The sequence below is a fragment of the Gordionus sp. m RMFG-2023 genome, chromosome 1 (genome assembly GCF_954871325.1).
Source record: "Gordionus sp. m RMFG-2023 chromosome 1, tfGorSpeb1-WG-v2, whole genome shotgun sequence".
NCBI classification, from domain to species: domain Eukaryota; kingdom Metazoa; phylum Nematomorpha; class Gordioida; order Chordodea; family Parachordodidae; genus Gordionus; species Gordionus sp. m RMFG-2023.
The window spans coordinates 89,322,965-89,348,394 of record NC_088775.1 but is presented as its reverse complement, the minus strand read 5'-3'; the positions used below and the strand labels follow the sequence as shown (position 1 = coordinate 89,348,394).

At 27.9% G+C, this 25,430-nt stretch overlaps 1 protein-coding gene across 2 annotated transcripts; it reads left to right on the top strand.

Annotated features, from left to right (window-relative positions):
• Nucleotides 1–527: 527 nt before the first annotated feature.
• Nucleotides 528–14,993, top strand: LOC135931961 (cytoplasmic tRNA 2-thiolation protein 2-like). 2 transcript variants are annotated; one of them, XM_065469281.1, is made up of 13 exons: nt 528–609; nt 653–798; nt 838–904; nt 948–1,123; nt 1,171–1,361; nt 2,315–2,450; nt 3,002–3,048; nt 3,354–3,438; nt 4,053–4,147; nt 6,361–6,445; nt 7,185–7,318; nt 13,494–13,548; nt 14,825–14,990. In XM_065469281.1, exons 1-13 carry the CDS (start codon nt 540–542, stop codon nt 14,861–14,863), a joined length of 1,326 nt encoding a protein of 441 aa, XP_065325353.1. In that variant the 5' UTR covers nt 528–539; the 3' UTR covers nt 14,864–14,990. The 2 variants fall into 2 exon arrangements, with proteins under 2 accessions (XP_065325353.1, XP_065325354.1); XM_065469282.1 differs by lacking the exon at nt 7,185–7,318 and having other exon boundaries at nt 14,825–14,993.
• The last annotated feature ends 10,437 nt before the right edge of the window (nt 14,994–25,430 follow it).

Below are 25,430 nucleotides of genomic sequence, written 5' to 3'. Positions count from 1 at the left end.
AATATTAAATAAGATCAGAAAAATAACTATCAGAAATATCTGAAAATGAAAATAATAAAGATCTGGAAAAAAAATATCATAATTATAACATTTTTCTATTGTTTTGTAGCCTTCTTATAACTAATTAGACTAGTTAATGATTATAGATTCGGTTAATTCCACTATATACTACTGACAATTTTATTTATATAATCTATATTTCATAACAAAAATCATTTTATAGAAAAAAATTCCTCTTATAAAAAAAATCCTCTTTTTTACGCGAAAAAAATAAAATAAAATAATAAACATTTCTTTTTTAAATAAAAATAAATTACAAATTTCACATTATCTCTTCTTCATATATAAAAATACAATATATCTTTGACCTCATTTCTTTTTCATATAAAAATACAATATATTTGACATTATTTTAATAATAATTTAAAAACACATAATACTACAACAGTAACATTACGTAAAAATTTTAGACCTGACGATGTATATGGCAGGTGATAAGTGTCTCTCGTATGAGGAAATTATCACAACTGCAAAAAATCATGTGTCAGATGAAATGCAGAAAATGTGATAAATCCTCATGTATAGTTGCTAGACAAAAAGATCCATTTTGTAAATATTTTTTATAAAAAATATCGTTTGATATTTATTTTAGGTAAGGACTGCTTTAATAGTTATTTTGAACATAAATTTCGAGCAACATTTGGTAAATACAGGATGATAGAGAAGGGTGAAATTGTCTTAGTACCTCTGTCAGGTGGAAGATGCTCATCTGTTTTAAAGCACTTAATAGATATCACTGTAATTTTATTGAAATTATATATAGCACAATATATTTAGGTTAAAAAAGATTTTAAAACTGGGAATTCTTTATTAAATTTTAAACCTATATATCTCTATATCGATGGTATAGTAAATATTACAATATATTTATGATTTTTTGTCTATAGATTATATACCAACATTAGGCAAGCAATATGATAGTAATTGTTCCTATTTTGATTCTGATAATTTATCAAATGAAAAGCAATGCACTTGTTATATATCAAAAAATATAAATAAAATTTTAGATATGTATAGACCTCTCATAGATATCAATTCACTATTTATAACATTTCTGGATATAGTTAAATTAAATTATTTAAATATTTCTAACTATCAAATATTTTTCAGGTCCATTATAATTATGATGAAAAATTTACTAATAATGAGAGGATACTGCCTTTATTTACAGATGTATCTCAATATTTAAAAATAAGACACCAATTTGTTAATAATACTCCACATGAATCACCTCTCAACCTATTGTTAAATTTACCCAATAACAAATACCCATTTCGAAAAACCTTGATCAAAATAATCAAGTATTACTGATAAACAATAGTTAATATTTTTAGCCACTTTTTTTCCATTATGAAATCATTATAGGGAGTGGTCTTAATTTTGTTAAACCATTAAACTTTGGCCAACTCCAAACTTATTTAGGCAAGTTTTAGTCCTAAAAAATAATCTGAATCTTAAATTGAGACTAAACTTAAAAGTCTAATCTAATCTCATATGCTAAACAATCAGTTAGGGCCTATTGGACGTGATTAAAATTAGATGAATTATTAAGTGGTCCAATCAATTATATTGGTGGGTGATTTTAGCTAGCATGCATTTTTTAATTAAGAATTCCCATTTCTGAGATTTTTGAATTTTATTTATTATTTTTAAAAAAAATTAATAACTTATTCTTATTTTACTTTTTTAAATTATTGTTCAGCACATGCAAATTTTATTAACATAATTGATATTTATGCAAACAGACAAACCTCAGACTGATAGATGCCAAAATTTTTTTTAAGATACAGGTCCAGCCAGTGAAATCAGGCAATAAATTAAAGATAGGAAGAAAATTTAACATTGAAGGTACTAAGACATGTATGGTGAAGGGAAAGGGGGTTATGACCTAAGATTGTCATTTAATTTGGAAAGGAGGTAGGAAATAATTTTGATTTTATTCTGTTTTTTTCTCCTAATTTTGATTTGAATTTCCCTTTTTGCTAATATGGGTTTAATATTGTCATTCATTTTGTAAGGGGAGAGGGGTGGGGGTGTAGAAGTCTCTTGCCAAGCCCTATATTTTATTGTTGATATTTTAATAACAAATCATGATCAATTTGCTTGACTTATTCAAATTTAATAAGAAAGAAAATAACATCTTATTTGATTTCAAAAAATATAAACATAAATTTTAAAATAATAATTATAATATTTAAATCAAATGAATAGTATCAAGAACATTCTTAAATTTTAATTTAATGTTTTTTTATAGGAAAAATATAGTCGTTAATGCCTGTTCACACCTGAAAATAAAGAAAGCCTTAATGGGAGATTATAACACTCTGATAGCGACCGAATTAATGAGCAGTCTTATCATGGGCGCAGGCGCCCAAATGTCCAACCAAGTGGTTCGTTTTCATATTACCAGAAATTTAATTATCATATCTATAATTTATGAAAAATTATATTATTTATATTAAAATAAAAGTATTTTTTTAAAACTAGCCATAGGGGAAATTAAGGAAAAAAATTATTATCACCATCTTTTTCTTATCCGTTCAGAAATTTATATATAATCTTTTTTATATATCGGGCACTTGAATCCTGCTCGATACAATTAGGATCGGTATTGGTACATTATATTATATTAATAAGAGAAACTATGGGGATGGATGTTATTGGTATTTAATACCCATGATAAGACAAACTCATTCATATGTTGTAATTTAGGATCACGTTGTTTTATTTCTCCGCTAAGATGAGACCGCGGGGGGTAAGATGAATACTTCCGAATTGTGGAAAATTGGATCATTAGTTTCTTTTTTAAAATATCACCTAACTTTAAGTTTTGGGTGGCAAATTTTCCCTATGAGTGTTTTTTTTAAAACAGTATTTACAAATTTGTTCATCCCACATGTCAAACATACAACCATATTTTTTTATTATTAAATTATATCAGACTTTTTCGCAATCCGTTGGCGGAGTCACTATTGTCAGGCCCTTAAAGTATGAGAATTCTTTCAACTTATTATCGCAATTTTTTATATGTGAATAAGTAAAAAATTATAAGCAATTTATGCGATTTTTTTTAAAAAAAATTCCAAATTCTGTTAAATAAATAATGATGGGTTCTTGGACTAAAAATAAATCTGATTCTGATTAACAGATATAACCAAATACCGGTTTTCATATATTTAGGAAAACCGGGTTTTTAGGTTTGACTCGGTTTCGATAGTTTGGGTTAGCAACTCTATTTGAATAAATCTTAACTATGTAAAAAAAAATTTTTTTAAAAAACGAACAAAATTAAGGGACGTTACATCCAAGGAAATCGCTTATTACATGCACGTCAATCATTTAAAATCCGTCATCACATCCGATTCGATACTAAGCAACGTTTTTTTTTGTTTTAAATATTACCTTTTAATTACAATTTTTTTTTAAAAAAAAATATATGACCACAGAAAAAACATTTAGTAAACTTTATGGAACAAAAGTTAAAAATTTTATTCCACGAATTAGCGGCCCTATTTTGTATTCTCCGCTACGAATTCGTGCTAACTGACAAAGAAAAAATTTTAAATTCTGCCCTGAGCTGGCCCTTATTTCAAAAGTGGTCCCGACCAAAAATTTTTGAGCTCTACATTTGGGTCAAGCTCGGACAAATCATAAACAAAAGTGATAGTGATTAGTGTTGTTAAATGACTCGTTTTGAGCCGATTTTTACAAACTGCTAACTCAATATTTTAGCCAGAAAAATATTGCCTAAGCCACGAGATTTCCCTGATAGATATCCAAACCTTTGTTCCTTCTACAAGCAAAATCTTCAGGCTTGCGCAATATTATTCTGGATGAAATATTGAGTTAGCCATTTTTAGAAATCCGAGCCGTTTAACAACACTAATAGTGATAGCATTTTAAACTATGATTTAGTGCCCGTTCTAAGATTTAAGCGTCGAATATTTGCTCGCTAAAAATAAAGTCATTTCAAAATTTTTTTTTTTTTGCAGAACGTACACAATCAGTCTAGCATCGAAGTGTTGACATCCAATTTTCTGAGCAACCTCCAACCAGAATTCCCATCACTTAATAACGCCATCTGCAAGTTCGTAATAGAAAAACAAAATGTCTCTCTCCATTTTTTTTACGTCCAACAAATCATACCAGTTATTTTCATTGGGTCTTAATTTTTCGAAACGATTAAGATCCTTCGTGATTTTAAGATACTAAAATTTTTCGATCATCTTGAGATTATGTGCATAATAGAATCTTTTATTGCCAAGGTTAGATTATGTGTAATATTAAAAATTAAGTTAATAGTGGGTGATATATGTTTCATATTGAGTAAGTTTTCAATTTGATAAATGGTTTATTTTTATCAATTTTTTTTTTGTAACTAAGCTAAATTACAGTGAAAGATGTAGTATGAAAAGTGACAATTGTCATAATCGATATTTTTTTTGAGGATTTTGCATAAGTTTGTCGGGGTTCAGGTTTAGTTAAATTGAATTTATTATTACAATAAATGATGTATATATGTTTAACGTCCATTTTTTCCCCCGTCAATTTGTTATTTTTAACAACTTTTAATCATTTTTTGAGCTTGTTTTTAAAAAATTTAAAAATCTTATTTCCGGATATGTAACCCAACCTGTTTGGAATACCTACCCTATGAATTGTAGACAATTTTGCTGTTAACCTTTGAGTCATTTATATTTTATATAAAAAAATATATGGAAAAAATCTAATATAAATTAAATTAAGTTTAAAAGTTCACAAAAACAAATTGCCCTTATGAATTGTAGACAATTTTGCTGTTAACCTTTGAGTCATTTATATTTTATATAAAAAAATATATGGAAAAAATCTAATATAAATTAAATTAAGTTTAAAAGTTCACAAAAACAAATTGCCCTTATGAATTGTAGACAATTTTGCTGTTAACCTTTGAGTGATATATAATTTATATAAAAAATATATGGAAAAAATCTAATATAAATTAAATTAAGTTTAAAAGTTCACAAAAACAAATTGCCCTTATGAATTGTAGACAATTTTGCTGTTAACCTTTGAGTCATTTATATTTTATAAAAAAAATATATATGGAAAATCTTAATATAAAGTTAAATTAAGTTTAAAAGTTCACAAAAACAAATTGTCTGAAATTTATAGATACATATCCGGTAAAATCAGATGTTTTTAATTTAAAAAAAAACGCGTTCAAAAAATGATTTAAAGTTGAAAAAAATAACACATTGACGCTAACATATGTATTTCTTTTTTTTAAAAAAAAATATATACCGTTAAATTTTTTGCCATAAAAATCTGGTAACAATAATAATCATAATTTTTATTTAACCCTCGAGAGGTAAGGTGGGAAGTCGTTTACAATATCTACTTAGACTAACGACTTCATTCATTAGAGTGAATTTTGAAGGGTCGTTGATTACAGATTTGGTGACCTGCCATTTTGGTTTCTCATAAATGTTAACTTCAATTACATTTAAAAATTTTTAATAATAATTAAAAATAACGTCTCCAAGATTCCTCTAATTTTTTTTCTTTTAATAATCACAAAATGATCTACAGCTGTCTTAATCGTGTAAAAGATTTTGTTATTCACAAATCGGCAAAGATTTAGTTCATCGCGGATTTCGTTGTCCCAAAATCACCAACGATCTAATTCGCGAAAGATTTTTGTTACGTAGATCAAGACGGGATCAATTTTTTAAGATCCCTTGTGGAAATAAATATAAAGGCAATAATTGACTTGAGTAGACTCTAAAAGAGATTTCAATAGAGACTCAAGTTAGCTTACTACAGTTTATGACTCGTGACTTGGCTCCCAAGTTTTTGAACTGAGCCGACACTCGGTTGAGCTACTTAACACTATAATTGCGCTATTTTTTGGGCGGCTAAAAAAATGGTTAAATCTAGCTTTAACCGGAAACTTTCAGCTCAGTGTCGACTTTTATTAAAATAAAAAAATTATATCAGAGATCTGCAGGCACTCGGCCCGGAAATGGTATGATTTTTAAAAAAATCCTGTATTAGGCATGTATATGTATGTATGTTTTTTAGATCCAGACCTGGTCGGAAATTTTACCACCTACAGGTCTCGGGAAATTAGCTTTCAACTTTGAAGAAATTATAAATAAAAATGCCCGCCTTAATGTTTTAGCAGATTTTTTTTAACCATTACTCAAACTATACCAATAAACAATCAATTCATGAAAAATATTAATTTAGAAAAAAAAAGTGCCATGTTCTATTTTCACTATATTTCTTTTCTTTTTTTAAAAAACAAAAATTTAATAGGATAGGTGATAAAGTGAAGATGGAGAACGATAAAGTTTTGAACAAGAAACTATCCAATCAAACTCGAGTTTGCCAATTTTGCAAAGTAAGAAATTCTTCATCGTTGTTTTTTTTAAAAAAAAATGACATCATAATAATAGCGGAGCATGATCACCCCGATGAAACAGATAAATCCGCGGGAAATAGGGGAATTTTATTTTTAACAAAGGGGCCCCGTTTTATAGTGATCGCCGCTCTGTCGCTGAAACGATGCCTAATTTACAAAAAATTACAATTATGTTGAATCATACAGATCTATCGTTTAACGATAGGAATTTCGCGTCGTTTAAGTGACATCGCTGTATTTTGCGGTTGCTATGAACGACGTTCTCGTCTTAAATCTTTTTATATCTGTCTCCCACTCAAGTACCCTTAAAAAGATTTCTAAACCATTTAACTTAAAAACTAACTAATGGCCCTTAATTAATGATGTTGTGTATTTCAACCAATCCCTCCTCGACGTGATGGGGGATTGGTGGCATCTTCAGCGGCTAATGGAGGTTTAACAGGTTCCCTGTAGTCTCGATTCAGAATATGATCACCGTCTATGGGATGTAAAAACCATCTAAAGGGGATGATGTAGGAAGGGCATCCGATTCCCCCCCTGCATTCCCTAACGATATAATTCAATCTGTACGCATTTGAAAATGATTATTAGAATTTCAAAATAATTTGATCACATGACTCAGTTTGCATAACATGATTAGTAGCGCCAGATGATTTTTGAATATAAAGTCATTCTAATAGCTTTGTATCAATCAATAATGTTTTACTTAAAATCCAAGGAATTTAGTAGACACCTTTATCCCTACATCGTAACAGACGGTTTCTCTAACAAAGAAATCGCTTTTAACGAGTATGACTACGTTGACGACGAGAACAAATGTATCGGCAACCCCAATGACCCTCGAATGCCAAAGTTTTCATTTTTTTCTAAACATAAATTGATTCGTTACGCAATATAACTGATTTTTTTAAATGCGATTTATTATTCTATTTAATTTTCATTTTACCATTTGTCGTACAAGAGCCATGATGTGCCAATAAATAATAACCTGCGGATTTATTCATTAAAATACACTTTTAAAATCATCTGGTGACGCGCCATCTTGGTTTCCTATGCGAAAACTAATTTTCTTTAAAACAAAAATAAAATTTTAATGTAATTTGTTTATAATGGGAAATCCAACATGGCTTACCACCAGCTAATTTATATTGTTACGCATTTAAATAAACGAATCGTCACTCTAGGCAATATTATAATATCTCATTTTGTAGTGGCTTGAGCCTCCCAAAATTTCTTTTCCCTAAAATTTAGTCATTAATTTTTTTATACAGAGATACCGATTCTGCCCTTTCTTTCCTTTTCTCTTTCTTTCTTTCTTTCTTTCTTTCTTTCTTTCCTTCCTTCCTTTTTTTTCTTTCATTCATTTTTTTTTTCGATAAAAAAATAAATAAAAAAAAAATTCGAGATTATTGGAAAAATTTTATTAAAAATATAATTATCACGTATTAAAATTACTTCGTTTAAATTTGAAAGGATACATGGTTATTGGGAGTGCCCTCAGTTGGGCCAGGATCATAATTTTTTTTCTGGCTAGAACTTTAAGTCTTATGAAGTTCAAATTTTCTAATTTTTTTTTCCCCAGAAGTTTAGAGCAATATCTACCGGTTAAGATAGAAGGAGGGAAAATAATGGGCGTCATTCTTGTTTCTAAATCAATCTTCTAGAATACTGTAATTTGAAGGAAAAAAATAATAATAACAGCACTTTCTTTTACTTTCGTTCGGTTCAATTTATAAGATATATATTGTGTTGTTAAATGGCTCATTTTGAGCCTATTTTTAAATACGGCTAACTCTAGATTTTAGCCAAAGAAATATTGCCTAAGGCTCCAGATTTCGCTAATAGATGTCTAGACCTTTGTGCCAGCTACGAGCAAAATCTTCAGGCTTGAGTAATATTTTTTGGATAAATTATTGAGTTAGCTGATTTAAATATCAGCCGTTTAACAACGCGCATGCGCGTACGCAGGAATTTGGTGTGAAGGAAGGGAGGGGAGATAATTGAAATTTTTATTTAAAAATATCAAGCATAAATTTATTAGGATTAATAACTATTTCTAATATACAAATTTAAATTAATATGAATTATAAAAAATTAAATATATAAACTGTTATTTTAAAATTAATATAAATTATAAAAAATTAAATATATAAATCGGTAATAAAAATAAATTTGAATTAAAAAATATTAGATATAACCGGCGGCATATAAATACTTTAAATAAATCTGAATTATATAATATTAAGTGGATATAACTAGGATATGAATGACTATAAAATAAATAACCCATAATAGAAATTTAAATTTTTTTGAGCCTTTAAAATTTACATATAAAGTATAAAAAATTTAAATGTTGGAAATATGAATAATTATATTTTGTATGTAAAAGAAAAATATATAAGACATTAAAAAATTATTGCACAAAAAAATATTATAGAAACATTATATTTTTATAATGTAAAATCCAATCTTCGTTGTGATTGAGCTAATTTTTCAATTATCTCATCCGTGCTTGGCGTCAAATGCCTATGAATATTCAAAAGGGCCAGACTATTCAATCTACTTTTAGAAGTTATACTTCTTAGGTATGGTTTTAATCTTCTTAAAGAAGTGAATGTTCTCTCATTAGTTGCAGTACTAATGGAAAGAGTTGCTAATATATAAAATAATTTCAATATATTGGGAAAATAGATGTTTGAAATGATGCAAAGCATCCATAGCATTTTTTGGGACTATCAACCATAGTTAATCTTTTATACCATAGTTGGCATTCAGCTAATAAAGCATCATGAGATACATTAACGTCTTCATGATAAAAATCTGCCAAATATTTTATTTTTTTCTATCACCATCTGAAAAAGGTTCAGAGGGCTTTTGCGGAAGTAATATCTGCAGATTGGTAAGTGCAGCTTGACGAATTAAAAATTGTTTATTTACTTGGGTTATAAATGTATCCAAAAGAGGTATAAAGACATTTATTTTATAATATTCTTCTATTGACCCTATATTAATATATGGACGATAATTGCCTTGCTGCAAGTCGAGGGAGACAAATATTGAACTCGTATAGCTCTGCTTGATTCAACAATAAAATATGAAATTCCTCATCAGCATTAGCTCTAATTTTCTTGAGTTCTAATAAAATAATCTCTGCCAATCAAATCAATATCAGGTTTTTGAAAAGTATTACATAAAATAGTTGTATAATTAAATAATTTATTAATACATTCTAATGTAAAAAAAAATTTGGTATAAGTATTGCCAGTAACTTGCTTGCTTCTGAAGAAATATCTCTTTCAGACCATTGTGATACTTTTGTAAGAGCATTAATAATCGGCTCTTCTAACTCCATAAAAGCTGTTACTGCTTGATGTCGAAGACTCCATCTTTTTAGACAAGCTTTTTGCAATTTTTTTCTCCTTGTTGGGCAAGGAGTTTCAGATATAATTCTGTTCAAAATATTTTGACGCTTGGGGTATCTAATTTCATAGATGCTAGATATTTTACCTGATGTAAATATAAAAATTGAATTAAATAATTAAAATTATACCTAAACAATATATATCAATGGTAAAGAACATGAATTCGATAGTGCTAAGTTGAGTGAAAGTGGACATATATAGCTGTTGGGCATTTTTTTAACGTTCATATTTATATTTAGCTATATTTTTGAAAATAATTTTATAATAAGATTAATTATTACTTTTAATTTTTTTAAGATTCTCAAATATTACATCAGCTAAAGCAGACCCAGTCATGCTTGAAACAGGAATTAATTTTAGAAACATTTTCTTGATAATGTTATTATGAGTATCTACAAATCGCGCACACAATGACATCTGCTCAATGCCCACATTAGAATGTATTAATAAATTATTTAATTATACAACTATTTTATGTAATACTTTTTAAAAACCTGATATTGATTTGATTGAGATAATGAGAATAGCAGAGATTATTTTAATACGAGCTCAATATTTGTCTCCCTCGGCTTGCAGCAAGGCAAGCTCATTGTTCAAATATTAAAATAGGGTCAATAGAAGAATATTATAAAATAAATGTCTTTATACCTCTTTTGGATACCCAAGTAAATGAACGGTTTTTAATTCGTCAAGCTGCACTTACCAATCTGCAGATATTACTTCCGCAAAAGCCCTCTGAACCTTTTTCAGTTGGTGATAAAAAAAAAATATTTGGCGATTTTTATCATGAAGACGTTAATGTATCTCATGATGCTTTATTAGCTGAATGCCAACTATGGTATATAAGATTAACTATGGTTGATAGTCCCAAAAAATACTATAGATGCTTTGCATCATTTCAAACATCTTTTAGATTATTTTCCTAATATATTTAAATTATTATATATATGAGCAACTCTTCCCATTAGTACTGCAACTAATGAGAGAACATTCTCTTCTTTAAGAAGATTAAAAACGTACCTAAGAAGTATAACTTCTGAAAGTAGATTGAAGAGTCTGGCCCTTTTGAATATTCATAGGAATTTGACGCCAAGCACGGATGATATAATTGAAAAATTAGCTCAATCCCAACGAAGATTGGATTTTACATTATAAAAATATAATGTTTCTTTAATATTTTTTGTACATTCATTTTTTAATGTCTTATATATTTTGTACATACAAAATATAATTATTAATATTTCTGACATTTAAATTTTAAAGGCTCAAAAAATTTTAAATTTCTATTATGGGTTATTTATTTTATAGTCATTCATATCCTGGTTATATCCACTATATATTTTATAATTCACATTTATTTAAAGTATTTAGCGGTCGGTTATATCCGTTTAATATTTTTTAATTCAAATTTATTTTGTATATACCGGTTTATATATTTAATTTTTTATAATTCATTTATATAACGGTTTATATATTTAATTATTTATATTTCATATTAATTTAAATTTGTATATTAGAAATAGTTATTAGTCCTAAAAAATTTATGCTTGATATTTTTAAATAACAATAATTTTATTTTAAAAAAATTTAATTATCCTCCCCCCACACCAAATTCCTGCTTACGCGCTGTATACTTTTTTGCTTTTTGGTATGATTTTCACTATCTTCAGTAAATTAAAAAAAAGTCTAATATCCATGACTAGAAATTTGAAAATGGTGAAAAAATATAATACCGGGAAATTTGAAAATCATAGATAAATATTACGTCAAGGAAAACTTGAAAATGAAATTAAATGATACGATAAATTAGTAAATGAAAAAGGTAATAATATAAAAATTTAAAAGAACCAGATATAAACAAATATAATAAAATATAAATGAATATAAACATAAAATATATCCGGCATCTGCACTTTTTGGCTTTGGGGGGGGAGGGGGGATTTGTTCCCCTGTCCCTTCCCTCTGTGTACACGCCTGACAACACTAGATATATATATTTAGGATTTTTCTCCCGTTTAATGGCAGTTTACCAGTGTTGTTAAACGCTACTTTTAAAAGTAGCGCGCTATTAGCTACTTTTTACGCTATTTTGATTATTTTTTAAAATATTTTTTACATAACTTTATTTCCACAAATAAAATATTGGTATAAAAACATGACTATAATTTGTTACATATTTTTATATAATTTATTTAATATTGCACTTTAATAATAATAACATTTTGGTACTGTCATCTCCAAGTCTAGAAGTGACGATCAGAAAGTATAAGCTTTGCCTTACTAAATAATCGTTCAGCACTAGCACTTGAGGGCAACTTTAATAAACACACTTTTTATATGAAAAAATCATCAAAGATATTTAAATGAGTATTTTTAGATTTAAAAAAAGCATCTAGAGGTTCAATATTATTATTTATTTCAAAAAAATCGTCCATGGAGCGGTTTCGATTTTGCTATAGTATTAGTATCGTGGTTAGGCATGGCATATTTTAACGTTACCATCAGCCTAGTTGCCCTTTAGATTTAGTCAAATTAATGTATGGCCAATTTAACTTGTAACTAGGATGAACGATAGCAGCTATTACATTATCATCATCATTCAGATCTGGAAATCTAATTTATATAAAGCGATTGTATTAATTATAAAATAAGAAGAATATCTTTTTAATTTCAAAATTTAAATTTATCTGAAATTTAGATTCATTTTTAAAAAAATATTAAAATAAGCATTAAATTATGATTAATAAAGATTTTAAAAATATAATTATCATACACAAGGTAATTAATAATATATTAATTTTGAATTTTATATTAATACTCTATATATATATTAAAATTATAGATTGTGTTGTAAATTAAGTCAATTTAAATTATGGCTAATCAAGCAATAAACATTCATTTTATATAATTGTTTAATAGAAAATAAAAATAAAGTTTTGACCTTTTCTCAATACCTTTTAGCATAGACTCTACCAGTGGTTGACAAAATTTTCTTGCATCGAAACCGATATCCAATAGTAATTTTTTCTTCAAGATTAAAGTATTTTTTTGAATTTTGGTAAAGGATAATCTATATTTTTCTCATTTTCCAAAGAAATTTCGCTTTCTTCAACAATCTCAAACATTTTTAATAACTAGATTTATAATGCTAACTAGATTTATAATGTATATTTTTAAATATAAATTTAAATTTCATAATAAAATAAAATGATTATAATTTTAGATTTAATAAGAAATATATTTTAATAATTTTTAGATGTATTTATTATGTAAAATTGAAAGTAGCAAAGTAGCTCGCTACTTCGCTTTCTAAATTAGTAGTAGGCTACCGCTATCGCTATTTTCTAAAAAAAGTAGCCAGCTAAAGCTACCGCTACTGAAAAAAGTAGCGCGCTATTTTAACAACACTGCAGTTTACCCAGGTAGGCCAGTTTTCCAATGATCCCCCTTTTTCTATTATTGATATCGCATTGAAAGTTTTAGCCCAAAATTTTTGCGAATATTATTTATTAGCATTGATTACTATTCAAAATGTGGTTATTTTTAATATCTTTCCTCCTCCCTCCCCCCATCTATCCTTATTAACCTTAATGTATTATAAATAGGTCAGTAGACGCAGTCCTTCTATGTTACAGATGCTACAACGTTCTACAACCATTGGTAAAATATAGAATTTTTTAAAAATCGTACATATCACAAAATAATGTTGCTAAACGGCTGGATTTAGCCAAAAAGTAAATTTACCGAGCTTGGATATTTTTACCCACAACATTGGCCCACCCGTTTTGGTGATCTCTTGGCAAAATTTCACGAGTCCGGTAATAATATTTTAGGCTTCTTAAAAAAAATAGGCTAAATTGAGCCGTTTAAAACGCTAAACACAAAGTCTCCATAAAGAGTTTCGCAAGTATTGAGTATCAACTATTTGAAACTACTCCACAAGAAAAGCTGTTTCTTATTTACTTTTACTTTTTTAGAATACGATTATAATTAAGTTACCCCCCCCCCTCACATAACCAGAGTTTGAAAAGGAAAAAATTTCGATCACAAATCTTCTAGGTCACAGCCTTTATAAAAAAATAAATGAGTAAAATAACAAAGCTATATAGCCACTTTAAACAAACCTAAATAGGTTTGCCTAGTTCAAAATATTTTTAGCCTAGGCTAAACAGTATGCTCAATAAAACGGCAAACCCAATATTTTGGCCAAAAAAATTTTATGCAAAGCCTCGAGATTTCGTTAACAGGCATGCGCAAAATCTCCACGGCTTGTGTTAATATTATTTTGGCTAAGATACTAGGTTAGTCGTTTTTAAAAAAAAAATCGACCATTTTTAACAAACACTACTAAACAGCATTAAGTGTCAAAATTAAGTTATTAAACCCTGATAAAATATTTGGTTTTAATAATATATGGCTCGACCCGGGTATTTAAAAAAAACACTTTTTTAGGCCCGGTTCGGGTATATTTGAAAGAATTAAAATACTGCTGGGCCAGGGTCATGGCCTGGCCTGAAGATCTCTGATTCAAACTTTTTTTTGTAACTCATTTTAGAAGTTGGTTTATTTAACTGTTTAACAATCGTTTTTTTAATTGCTAATTAGCGACTCTTTTGGTTTAAGGCTAGGGATGTTAAAAAACATTGTTTGGGGGGGGGGGGGGGGTAGTTTAAATTTAAATACTATTTTTATAATCCGGGAAATAGAATCTATGCAATTTTAATCACAAAATATTGTTTTTTTTTCAATATCACAATCAACTGAAATTTTAATCTACATTTTATAACTCGCTCATTTTGTTGAGTTGAGTTTAAATTTCGCTAAGCTTTTTATACTTAAAAATACTGGTTTTTTGCGTTCTTACTTAAAGAAAGGGCTTGTTAAAACTTTCAAATTCAAAATTTTTATTAAACACTTATTTTCATGTTTCAAAAAGGATACAAAATTGTTGCCTAGAATCTTATTCTACGAATAAAACACGTGACATTTCGCAAATAAAACAAATGAATGAATGGGAAAAAGGAAAGATATAGTGCCTTAATAACATAAATTTATATATTAATTTTTTATTATAATGTATATTATCGTGATTAAATTGTAATGCATAAGCATTTCTGATATAAAATGAAGGCTTTTTTGTGTTAAATAAAATGGAGGTTAATTCTGTTAAGTAAAAAAAAATGGAGGCAAGCCTTTACAAACACAGTTTTTTTTAAAAAAATTATAATTTTAATTTTTATTTATAATCCAAAATCTCTATTGTCTACAAAAAATATGGCGGTAGCTCAGAGGTTGGGACCGAAACTGAGCCTTGGGGCTGAGCAAAATTTTCTAAACAAATCATTCCTGAACTCAGAACTTGGCCAATCCTACTAGTAAAGTGTCGTTATTTTTTATTCAATTCTAAGAATATTCAAATGCCTAAAACTCATTAATTATTATGCATTTTAACAATATCCAACACTTTACAATATATTTTGTGTTGCTCCTTTACAATTATAATACACTAGATTCCTGCATCTGACATAAATTTTTTTGGGATAAGCTCCCATCTGAGCTATAAAATAAATTTGGAACCAATCCGATTTCGACATCATTTTTTTAGAAATTTGATTCGAACTATTATTTAAAAATAGATCATATCCAGTTTTGAGAAAAATATATAGTAATAGGATTGATTGACAAAGTATACTATTTTTCAAGGTGAACGGAAAAAAATTATCGGCGAAATAAGAAATCCAAAATTTTAAAAAATGGCGTCTATTTTTGATAAAAGAGATTATCCCTGCATTTCACAGTTCAACGCGAATTTGCGACGAATTATACAAAAATTAGTGTTAAGATATTATATTTATTTCGTATTTTCTATAATTCGCGCCAACATTGAATGCGGGTTTAAGCATTGTCCAAAATATCAAAAAAAAATGAGAATCGCAAACTTTCGAAAAAACAAAAAATAAGCTTATTTTTGATACAAAAATAAAATACATGTCCAAAATTTTGTTTTCAAGAAAAATTTAACATACAATTTTCCTTAAGAATTTTTGACGAAATCTGAATCAGGTGGTTCAAATGAATATTTTAAAATCGGGTTCAGTTTGATATGTTACCCGGCCGGTCTTAGTTATGTCAAACTCCGGCAAGTCCGGGATTAACTATCAACTCAAAAAATTTCTCTTAACTCGGGGGTTGAACTATATTTATTTTTATAGGTTTTGTCGTATCACGAAAAGGTATCATCAATTATAGTAAGAATACTATTATATGTACAAAATATTATCAACGTGGGCATATCTACACGACTCCAATTTTAATCTTATATCAATTATCTTTTACAAGATCGTCGTAGCTATTTTTTCTCTCGCAGCCCTTGTAATAAAAGTTAGACGAAAACAGGTCGTTTTGAGCCGATTTTCAAAAACGGCTAACTCAGTATTTCATCCTGAAAATATATTACGCAAGTCTGAAGATTTTGATCATAGAAGGAACAAAGGTCTATACATGTATTATTGAACTAGGCTTAGACTCTCTGGCTATGAAAATACTTAAAACGAACTGTTTAATAACACTAATTGCAACGTCAACATCTGTTCTAACTATATTTGTATATTCGATTTGATCTCTAACCTTATTCTGAAATATTTGCAATTTATTTTTATTTTATAACCAAATCTTAAAATTCTTCTTTTTATATCAGCATCATTTCTAAAATATATAATTTGAATGCCGAGTTTAGAAAAACATTTAGCATGTTCTCATTCTTTAATCTCTAAATTTAAATCCAATCTTTAATTGATCTGCTTGTTATTTTTCATCTCAATTATTGTATCTGTTGGTATATAATTGACATTTATGAACGTTTTTCAATTGATTTTGAACAAGAGAATAACATTTTGTGTTCTTTGTTTTAGATCATGTGTTATTATTAAATGAAATAAGTGAAATTATTCTTTGGAACGTATTTTAAAATATATAATATAATGATACTAATTTATAATACCAATAACGTCAGCTGCTAACTATATCATGGTCTTAGAAATATTTTTACTTTCTTAACCATCTATCTTAAATTGCATTAGCATGCATTCTTTCTTGATTTGCAAAATTTTAACTTCTTTTACTTAAAAATTTAAAGATCTGTAACCTTTTTTACTGCCATTTTTCTTCTTAATAACAGCTATTAATATCAGGGTTAAATCAAGATAGTATCTTCGGGATGCTCATTAGCGTAAATTAGAGCAAGGGTAAAATTATCAAGCCCAAAACATTCACAAAATTTATTAGGAAAAACCACTTTAACAAATACTGATTAACATTAAAATTACCCTATATTCTTCTAGAGGAGAATGCGTTACTATATCCACATCCCGTATATATTGACAACGAATGCTGGGGGTCCGAAGACGAGATAACTACATTCGACGATTTTATACAAAACCATTTTCCATTTGATCGCTTTGCGGTTTTAATTATCAAATTCTTGGCACATTTAAGGAAAACTTTGAGATGAGCGCACAAATCAATGATCGATTGTATCATATACCATAATTACTCTGAATAAATTTCCAATGGGTCCCGTAATCAAAATAAGTATAGAGATAATTTTAATAAGCCAGTTCACATTGTAATTTATATGTAGTAATCCTAACGATGAAGAGTTATAACAAAGTTGGTGCTGTTCTTCCATATATTTTGAATTATATTAACTTATAATTTACAAATACACCTTCTCTAGGAATCTCTTTAAAAAACAATAATTCTAATTTTAAAGGAAAGAAAAACTTAACTAAATAAAATATATTACAGAGCTAATTTATTTTAAATTTTGAAGTTTTTGTAAAATAATTATTATTATGTGACTTTTTAATATATATATATCTTTTTTTTTTATTTTGTGAATAATTTATTTTTTTTAAAATAAAACATCGATATCAAAATAAATATAAATTTATTAAAAATTAATATGAAAATAAAATAATATAAATACCCTAGAGAGGAAGAGAATTAACCGGCAAATTTAGAAATCTGCTGAAGAAAGTAGGAATCCTTCTTTGAGCTCGCATTTTGCCTATGGTTTTAATAAAAATGGACCTCATTTCTGAACATGCTTAAGGTGTTGGTAACTATTATTATCAGACACCCGCAGACCAATAGCATAGCTCGTCTCGGATTTCTTTTTCGAAAATTTTTTCGGACCGGGTTTTTATTTAATAAATTTTCAAGCCCGGCCCGGTTTTTTTTTAAAAATATATTATATGATTTTTATAGCTAATAATGCCGATTTCAAATATTTAATTTTAAAATATATGGCCCTTCGGATATTTTTATTAAAAAAATTTGAGGCCAGACCGGGGTATATTTTAAAAAAAATTAAAATACGGCCCGAGCTTAGGGCTCGGCCTGCACATCTGATTATTATTAAAACTGTATTGATGCCAGTATGGGTGGCAGTAAATGCATATATAAAATTTATAATATATATTTTGTTTTCAAAATTTCCATTTTAAAATATATATATAGTCTTATTAAAAACATTAAAATAAACTTTAAAAAAATAAGGGTTACATATTATTCTAAAGTGGAATGAATGCTTAGAGAATTAACCGAAATATTTCAAGAGAAAATTGTTGACAAAAGTAGAATCCTTCATTAGGCTAGCTTTTTGTCCTATGATAATTAAATTAAGGGCCTCATTTCTGAACATACACATCATGTTGGGTAACGATTGGTATGAATCCTGTGTTTGTGAGGCTAGCTTGGATGGCAGAAAATGAATGAATAAAATTTAATATATATTTTGTTTGAAAAATATCATTTATATAATGGAAACAAAGTATGATGAAGGCACGTTAATTGGTGAGTGACCCCTCTCCTCTCCATCACTAGAGGTTTTTTTTAATTAAAAAAGAAAGCTATAATTCAATATTTATGGCTGATAAATTCTGATATAGATATTTCTCGTATAATTGAAAAATTTTATTTAAAGATTTATTAATTTTTTTTAAAAAATTGTATTCTTTTATGCATAAAAATTTTAAGATTTTCAATGATTACTTTATCAATATACAGAATTCTTAAAATTAATCTTAAAACAATCTTCATTCTGTAAAAGTTTCGATTTTTTTTATTTTTAAGAGCATTTCAAACTATTCAAAATATTGGGGTAAGCAGATAGCTTCTATATATTTTACATTCGTACACACGACGCACATTTAGAAATTCCTATTTAGCAAATAGCTTCAATTTTCTGTTAATAATATTGTTTTCAAATTATAGCTTTTACAAATGTTTAATCAATCTCACGCTTAAGGTGTGCGGTTTCATAGTTTTTATTTTGTTTATAATATGTTTTACTCGTGTTAGAGACCTACTGCTTCCAGGATGGTGGCTATTTCGTGAATTAGTGCCTTATTTATCTTGAATATTTTAAATAGAGCGAAGCGAAGAGATAGCCAGTTAAGAAGAATACATAAGTCAAAATCGATTCAATTATTCGACGTGGAACCAGTCTAGGTTGAGAGCTGTGCGGGATTCAAGGGCCGGGAATAAATTTGTATTTTTAGGGTGCGCCCAAAATTATACCCAGATTGGAGTGTGTAGGGGTCGAGACTCGTGACTTTTTAACTATTATCCTTCGTCTACACACATAAATAATAGAATAAATGAATGTAATTTATATGTTATTCCCCCTCCCCTCCTTCCATGGGATCATATTTTTTATTGTTGTTGAGTAAATAATGTTTATTTTGAACAAAAACTCGAATTCAATTATGAGGATTAATTGATTCAATTATGAGGATTAATTGAATGTCTTGATGATATCAATTGTATTATATTTTCAAAAAAATATAGTGCTTTGCTTATATAGGCCCAAAGAAAATTGTCTGGATTTCCGTAAGAAAATGGAGTGACAAAAAGCACTTTTAAAAAATTATCAATAGAATAAAAAGTGTAATTTTAAACCGAGTAATTCAATAACTCTGCAAGTAAATCAGTTTTTTTTTTCTTCTTAAAAAAATAAATTCCCCTAATCATATTTTTTTTTGTTGAAGAAAATTAATCTTTTTAAAATAAATCTTTAAATTATCAAAAATTAAATGATGGGTACCTTGAAATTACATCATTATGTTAGCGTCAATGTGTTTTTTTTTCCCGGTAGAGTGTTATTTTTACAACTCTAAATCATATTTTGAGCGCGATATTTTTTTCAAATTTAAAAAATCTGGTTTTACCGGTTATGTATTCGATCATGATTGAAATACCTACTTTATAAATTTCGGACAATTTTGCCATGAACTTAACTTAATATGATTTTATATTCGATTTTCTATATATTTTTTATATAAATTATAAATGACTCAAATGTTAACAGCAAAATTGCTTACAATTCCTAGGATAGGTACTTCAAACTTGATGGAATACATTTCCGTAAAATCGGATTTTTAAATTTGATTAAAAACGCGCTCAAAATAGGATTTCATCCTGATTATCGATATAAATGTCAGGGATAAATGCTTCCATATCTTTGGATGACTTTACACATAAGACATGATATCCACAGATTGAATTTGGTTCTTAGGAATAATAAGTTGAGCTCTAAATATTATAGTAATTTAAATAATTATAACTACTACATTGTCTGTTCTGGTATGATGCTAATTTTGAAAATTTTTTTTTGAAGCTAACATATATAAACTACTGAATTTTAAACAAACCCCCACATAAATGTCGTGTAAAAATTTTTTATTAATTATTTAATCACTTGGGTTCTTCAGGGTAAAAAAAAAAATTTTAAATATTGGAAAAGAAGTGATAAATTATTGATAATGTAATCTTACCTTCTATATTACAATGTTGAAATTTACTAAACAAAACGCTAAATTTTATAAAACAATTTTTTTCAAACATATATATTAACCCTAATCCTAGGTTTCAGGACTCCTGCCATTAGCGTGAAACGTGCCAAAATTACAAGAAAGTATTTATACAATATTTAGTTTTATTTTTAAGTAGCGAATAACGCGTTACTTTTTGAACAAGCGAGAAACACGTTACTTTTTTCTCCATAAGGTAAAACAGTAACGGTAATGCGTTTTTTTATTTTTTAAACAATTCCAAATTAACACCTATGAATTGTCTCCAATCCCAATAACCAAGGTATACAAGGGCGAAAGCTCATCAAAATGTTATAGGGGTATATCTTATGGGGTTGTATCACTCATCACTGTAGTAATTTGAAGGTGTATATTACGTTCTATCTTCCCCACTCGGCATCAGATTGCTATTTACACTTTAGTTTGGAATTTCTATCTTTCGAATTTCTGATAATCAATAACATGATGGGTTTCTACTTCTAATATATCCAAATGCGATATGCCATTTGGCGTTATTACATATAAAACAAAAAAATATATAATAAATTTTGGAATACATTTCGTTTAATTATTTTTTACAAAATCGAGACTTCTAAATTTAGTATTTCCAGTGATAATCTAAAACAACAAAAAAAAATCCCCCTATATTTATATTTAATACATTATTTATGATTCCTTTTTCCACACCAGCCCTAGACAATTTTATTTTAATTTCTTTTTCATTTTATTTATTTATTTTTACTTATCTAACTGTAAAATTCAATATATTTTAATATTTTCGTAATAAATTAAATTTAAAAAATCATTAAAAATTCATAAAATTAATAAAATATTGTCGGGCAAATTTGCATGAAGTCTAGAAAATTAAAAATACAAATAAATATATTAACAAAATTAATTCCAAATATGAAATTAAATTGTTCACAATTTGCAAATTTCAATTTAAAAGAAAGATAAAATATATTAATATAAAACCAGACCAAAGGATGGGCAAAAGAGGCCCGAAGGCCTGCAAAATAGAAAATATAGGGGCGATCAAAAAAAGAAAGAAAGAACACCCCATAATTTTTTTAGTTGAGCCTCCTGTGATTGTGTGAACATGAAGAAATGCAGTATGACAAACTGAAAAGAGGAATAACATCTTTGCAGATCATGGAATCATAATCGGGGAAAGAGAAACATTTAATGTATTCAGACAAAATTGATTTTTAATAATTTAAAATTCGATATTTAAGATTCAGCCATAAGACTCGCATTTATTTTTATTTCGCTTATAACTGGGATTTATTTGTTGGCTGAAAAAGACTGATCGATGAACTAATAAGTAAAGTATTAAACATACATTATACATATTGTTCATTGCTTCTATAATTTTCTTTCAGCATACAATCAGTGATTCTTTTTATTTTGCCGAAAATGTTTTTATTTAAAAATATCTACCAAACGGATTAAAGCACTAAAGGAGAATGAAAATATGCACTTAATTATTGCTAGAGACAATGCTTCCAGATGTTTGGCTAACTTCACTAACACGTGATACCATAGCTAGTTTTTTGGTTCTAATTTGGGTTCAGCAAAATTGGTTAAAGAATTAATAAGGCACTAAATATTAACGCAAACCACATAGTCACAACATCTATACTCTGCTCTCTGGCATGATGCAGATTTTGACAATTTTTTTATTTCTTCTACCAATAATTCTTTGACCCAAACTACCAAAGAGGATAAAGCTATAAAATATATACCAATAAAGCCCTACTAAATTTAGTATAAGTTTCAGAATTAATGTTTCAAATGTTTAGCCCACTTTACGCTTAAGAGCGTGACATCTTGGTTTTCATTTTGTCTATAACTCAGTTTCTTTTTGGTGGTTCTCATATTTGAGTGAGGAATTGAGTATACTAGCAAGGCATTATAATCGCGCACGTCATATTTATAATTTTTTTATATTTTCTATTGGGAATTTTATAATTTCTTTATAATGTCTACCAAACGGATTAAAATTAATATACAAATATGATCTAAATATTGATAAAATTTACTGGATGCTCTCGGTCACTATTTAATCTTAAATCTTGTTACTAATAACTTTCTTGCTTTATACTGGTTAAGGTCTAAACACTAATAAATTAAAATACATTGCCATATTTTAGAATTAGGGCTTAATCAGCCAACTAAAAGGAGAATATATAAAAACCACCGATATGAGAATTTTTTTATGTGAGGAACCCGACCCCGAATAAAACAGAGCTTAGGGGCGAAACCCCCAAAAATTTCTAAACCCCCCCCCCCTCTTTGGAAAATCCTGGCTAAAGCGTGATATGTTATAAATGTATTTCATTACTTCTTGCCTATAAGTAAGCAAGAGTTGGCTTAAATGTGACCTTTATCTGATGTCAGGGAAAAATAACTTTACAATTTCTTTCTAATCTGATCTCTCTCAGATAAAATTTTCAAATTTTGGGAGAAAATTGGAAAAAATATTTATTGTGGTGGACAAATATTGATGCGGGAGAAAAAAATTTTCAGAGTGTCTGCCTTCGGTAGGGTTATGAAATGGCTAACTTATCCCCCCCCCCTCCCGCATATATTCTATAATTACTTTATTGCGACATGCTATTCTAATAGCTATCATAATGATTATTTAGGATATTTATATTTATTTATAGGGTAGGGCTTCAAATCGGACCCCTGTTACTACCCGACCCGAAAATAACGAGTTGGGCTATGCAGACTTTTAATGACATGCTTTAAATGACTAGTTATAATGATAATGAATTGTTTTTGCTCAAAATGAACTATAATAAATAAAATAATTATCCTATAGATATAAGTCCTATATGTAATTTATAATTATGTTCTGTATTTAAATGAATATGTTGAAAATTTATATTAAGAGAAAAGACACAAGGAAATATAGTCCAGTCCAGATAAAATGTTCCTATCTTAATTACTAAATTAAATAACACAAACACATGGCTATTAGGATCCTGTGCTATTATAGGATAAAACACATTAGGAAGAAAAGAAGTTGACAATCTAGTATTTGAAAAAAATATAAAATATAATCAAATACTGTTTCTCAAAATTATTATTTAAAAATTTTAAGCATTAAATATTTTAACGCGTGAGAAATTATAAATCGGCGGCAGATTTTCAATCGCGGAAAATTTTGCTGGAGGGAAATGTCTGCGAGCAAAATAAAAGATCGCGGGAGTCTCCGACTGATGAGGGGAGGCCTGGAAACCCTGTTTATGAATGTTAATATATAAAGTATTGCGCAAGATACGCTATAAATTCTATGCGTGTTTAGGAAAAACTGAAAGTCCCTCATTGATGGGGAAGGGGGTGGGCGGGTTGGCAATGCTGTCACCTGACCCGACCGAACCCCAGAAAATAGTTTTATATTACGGGAAAAAACGATGATTTTTCTTTTTGAATTAATTATAATTTAATTTACTATCTACTAGCTATCAAATTTGCCCTATATATTTTATTAATTTCATAAATTTTTAATGATTTTTTAAATTTAGTTTATTACGAAAAATAATAAAATATATTGAATTTTACATTTAGATAAGTAAAAATAAATAAATACAAATAAAATAAAATAAAATTGTCTAGGGCTGGGGGTGGAAAAAGGAATCATAAATAATGTATTAAATATAAAATATAGAGGGATTCTTTTGCTGTTTTAGATTATCACTGACATTGCTAAATTTAGAAGTCACGATTTTATAAGAAATTATATTAGAAACATATAAATAATTAAAACGAAATGTATTCCAAAATTATTTTTTTTTGTTTTATATGTGATAACGCGAAATGGCATAGCGCATTTGGATATATTAGAAGTAGAAACCCATCATGTTATCGGTTATCATATATTCGAACGATAGAAATTCCAAACTAAAGTGTAAAAAAGTAATCTGATGCCGAGTGGGGAAGATAGAACGTAATATACACCTTCAAATTACTACAATGGTGAATGATAAAACCCCATAAGATATACTTCCTATATCATTGATGCGCTTTCCCCCTTGTTTACCTTGGTCATTGGGGTTGGAGACAATGATATTTGACTACATTCTTCATAATTCAAAGGTGTTAACTTTGAATTGTTTAAAAAAATAAAAGAACGCGTTACCGTTACTGTTTTACCTTGTGTGGAAAAAAGTAACGTGTTTCTCGCTAATTCAAGAAGTAGCGCGTTATTCGTTACTTAAAAAGAAAAATATCAAATATTACATAAACATTTTCTTGTAATTTGGGCGCGTTTTACCCTAGGCGGGAGTCCTGAAAAACCTGGGATTAGGGTTAATATATATGTTTGAAAAAATTTTTTTTAAATTTAGTTAGTAAATTTCAACATTGTAATATAGAAGGTAAGATTACATTATCAATAATTTATCACTTCTTTTCCAATATTTAAAATTTTTTTTTTTACCCTGAAGAACCCAAGTGATTAAATAATTAATAAAAAATTTTTACACGACATTTATGTGGGGGTTTGTTTAAAATTCAGTAGTTTATATATGTTAGCGTCAAAAAGAAATTGTCAAAATTAGCATCATACCAGAACATTCAATGTAGTAGTTATAATTATTTGGTTTAAAATAATATTTAGTGCTCTAAGTATAAAGTCTTCCAAAGATATGGAAGCATTTA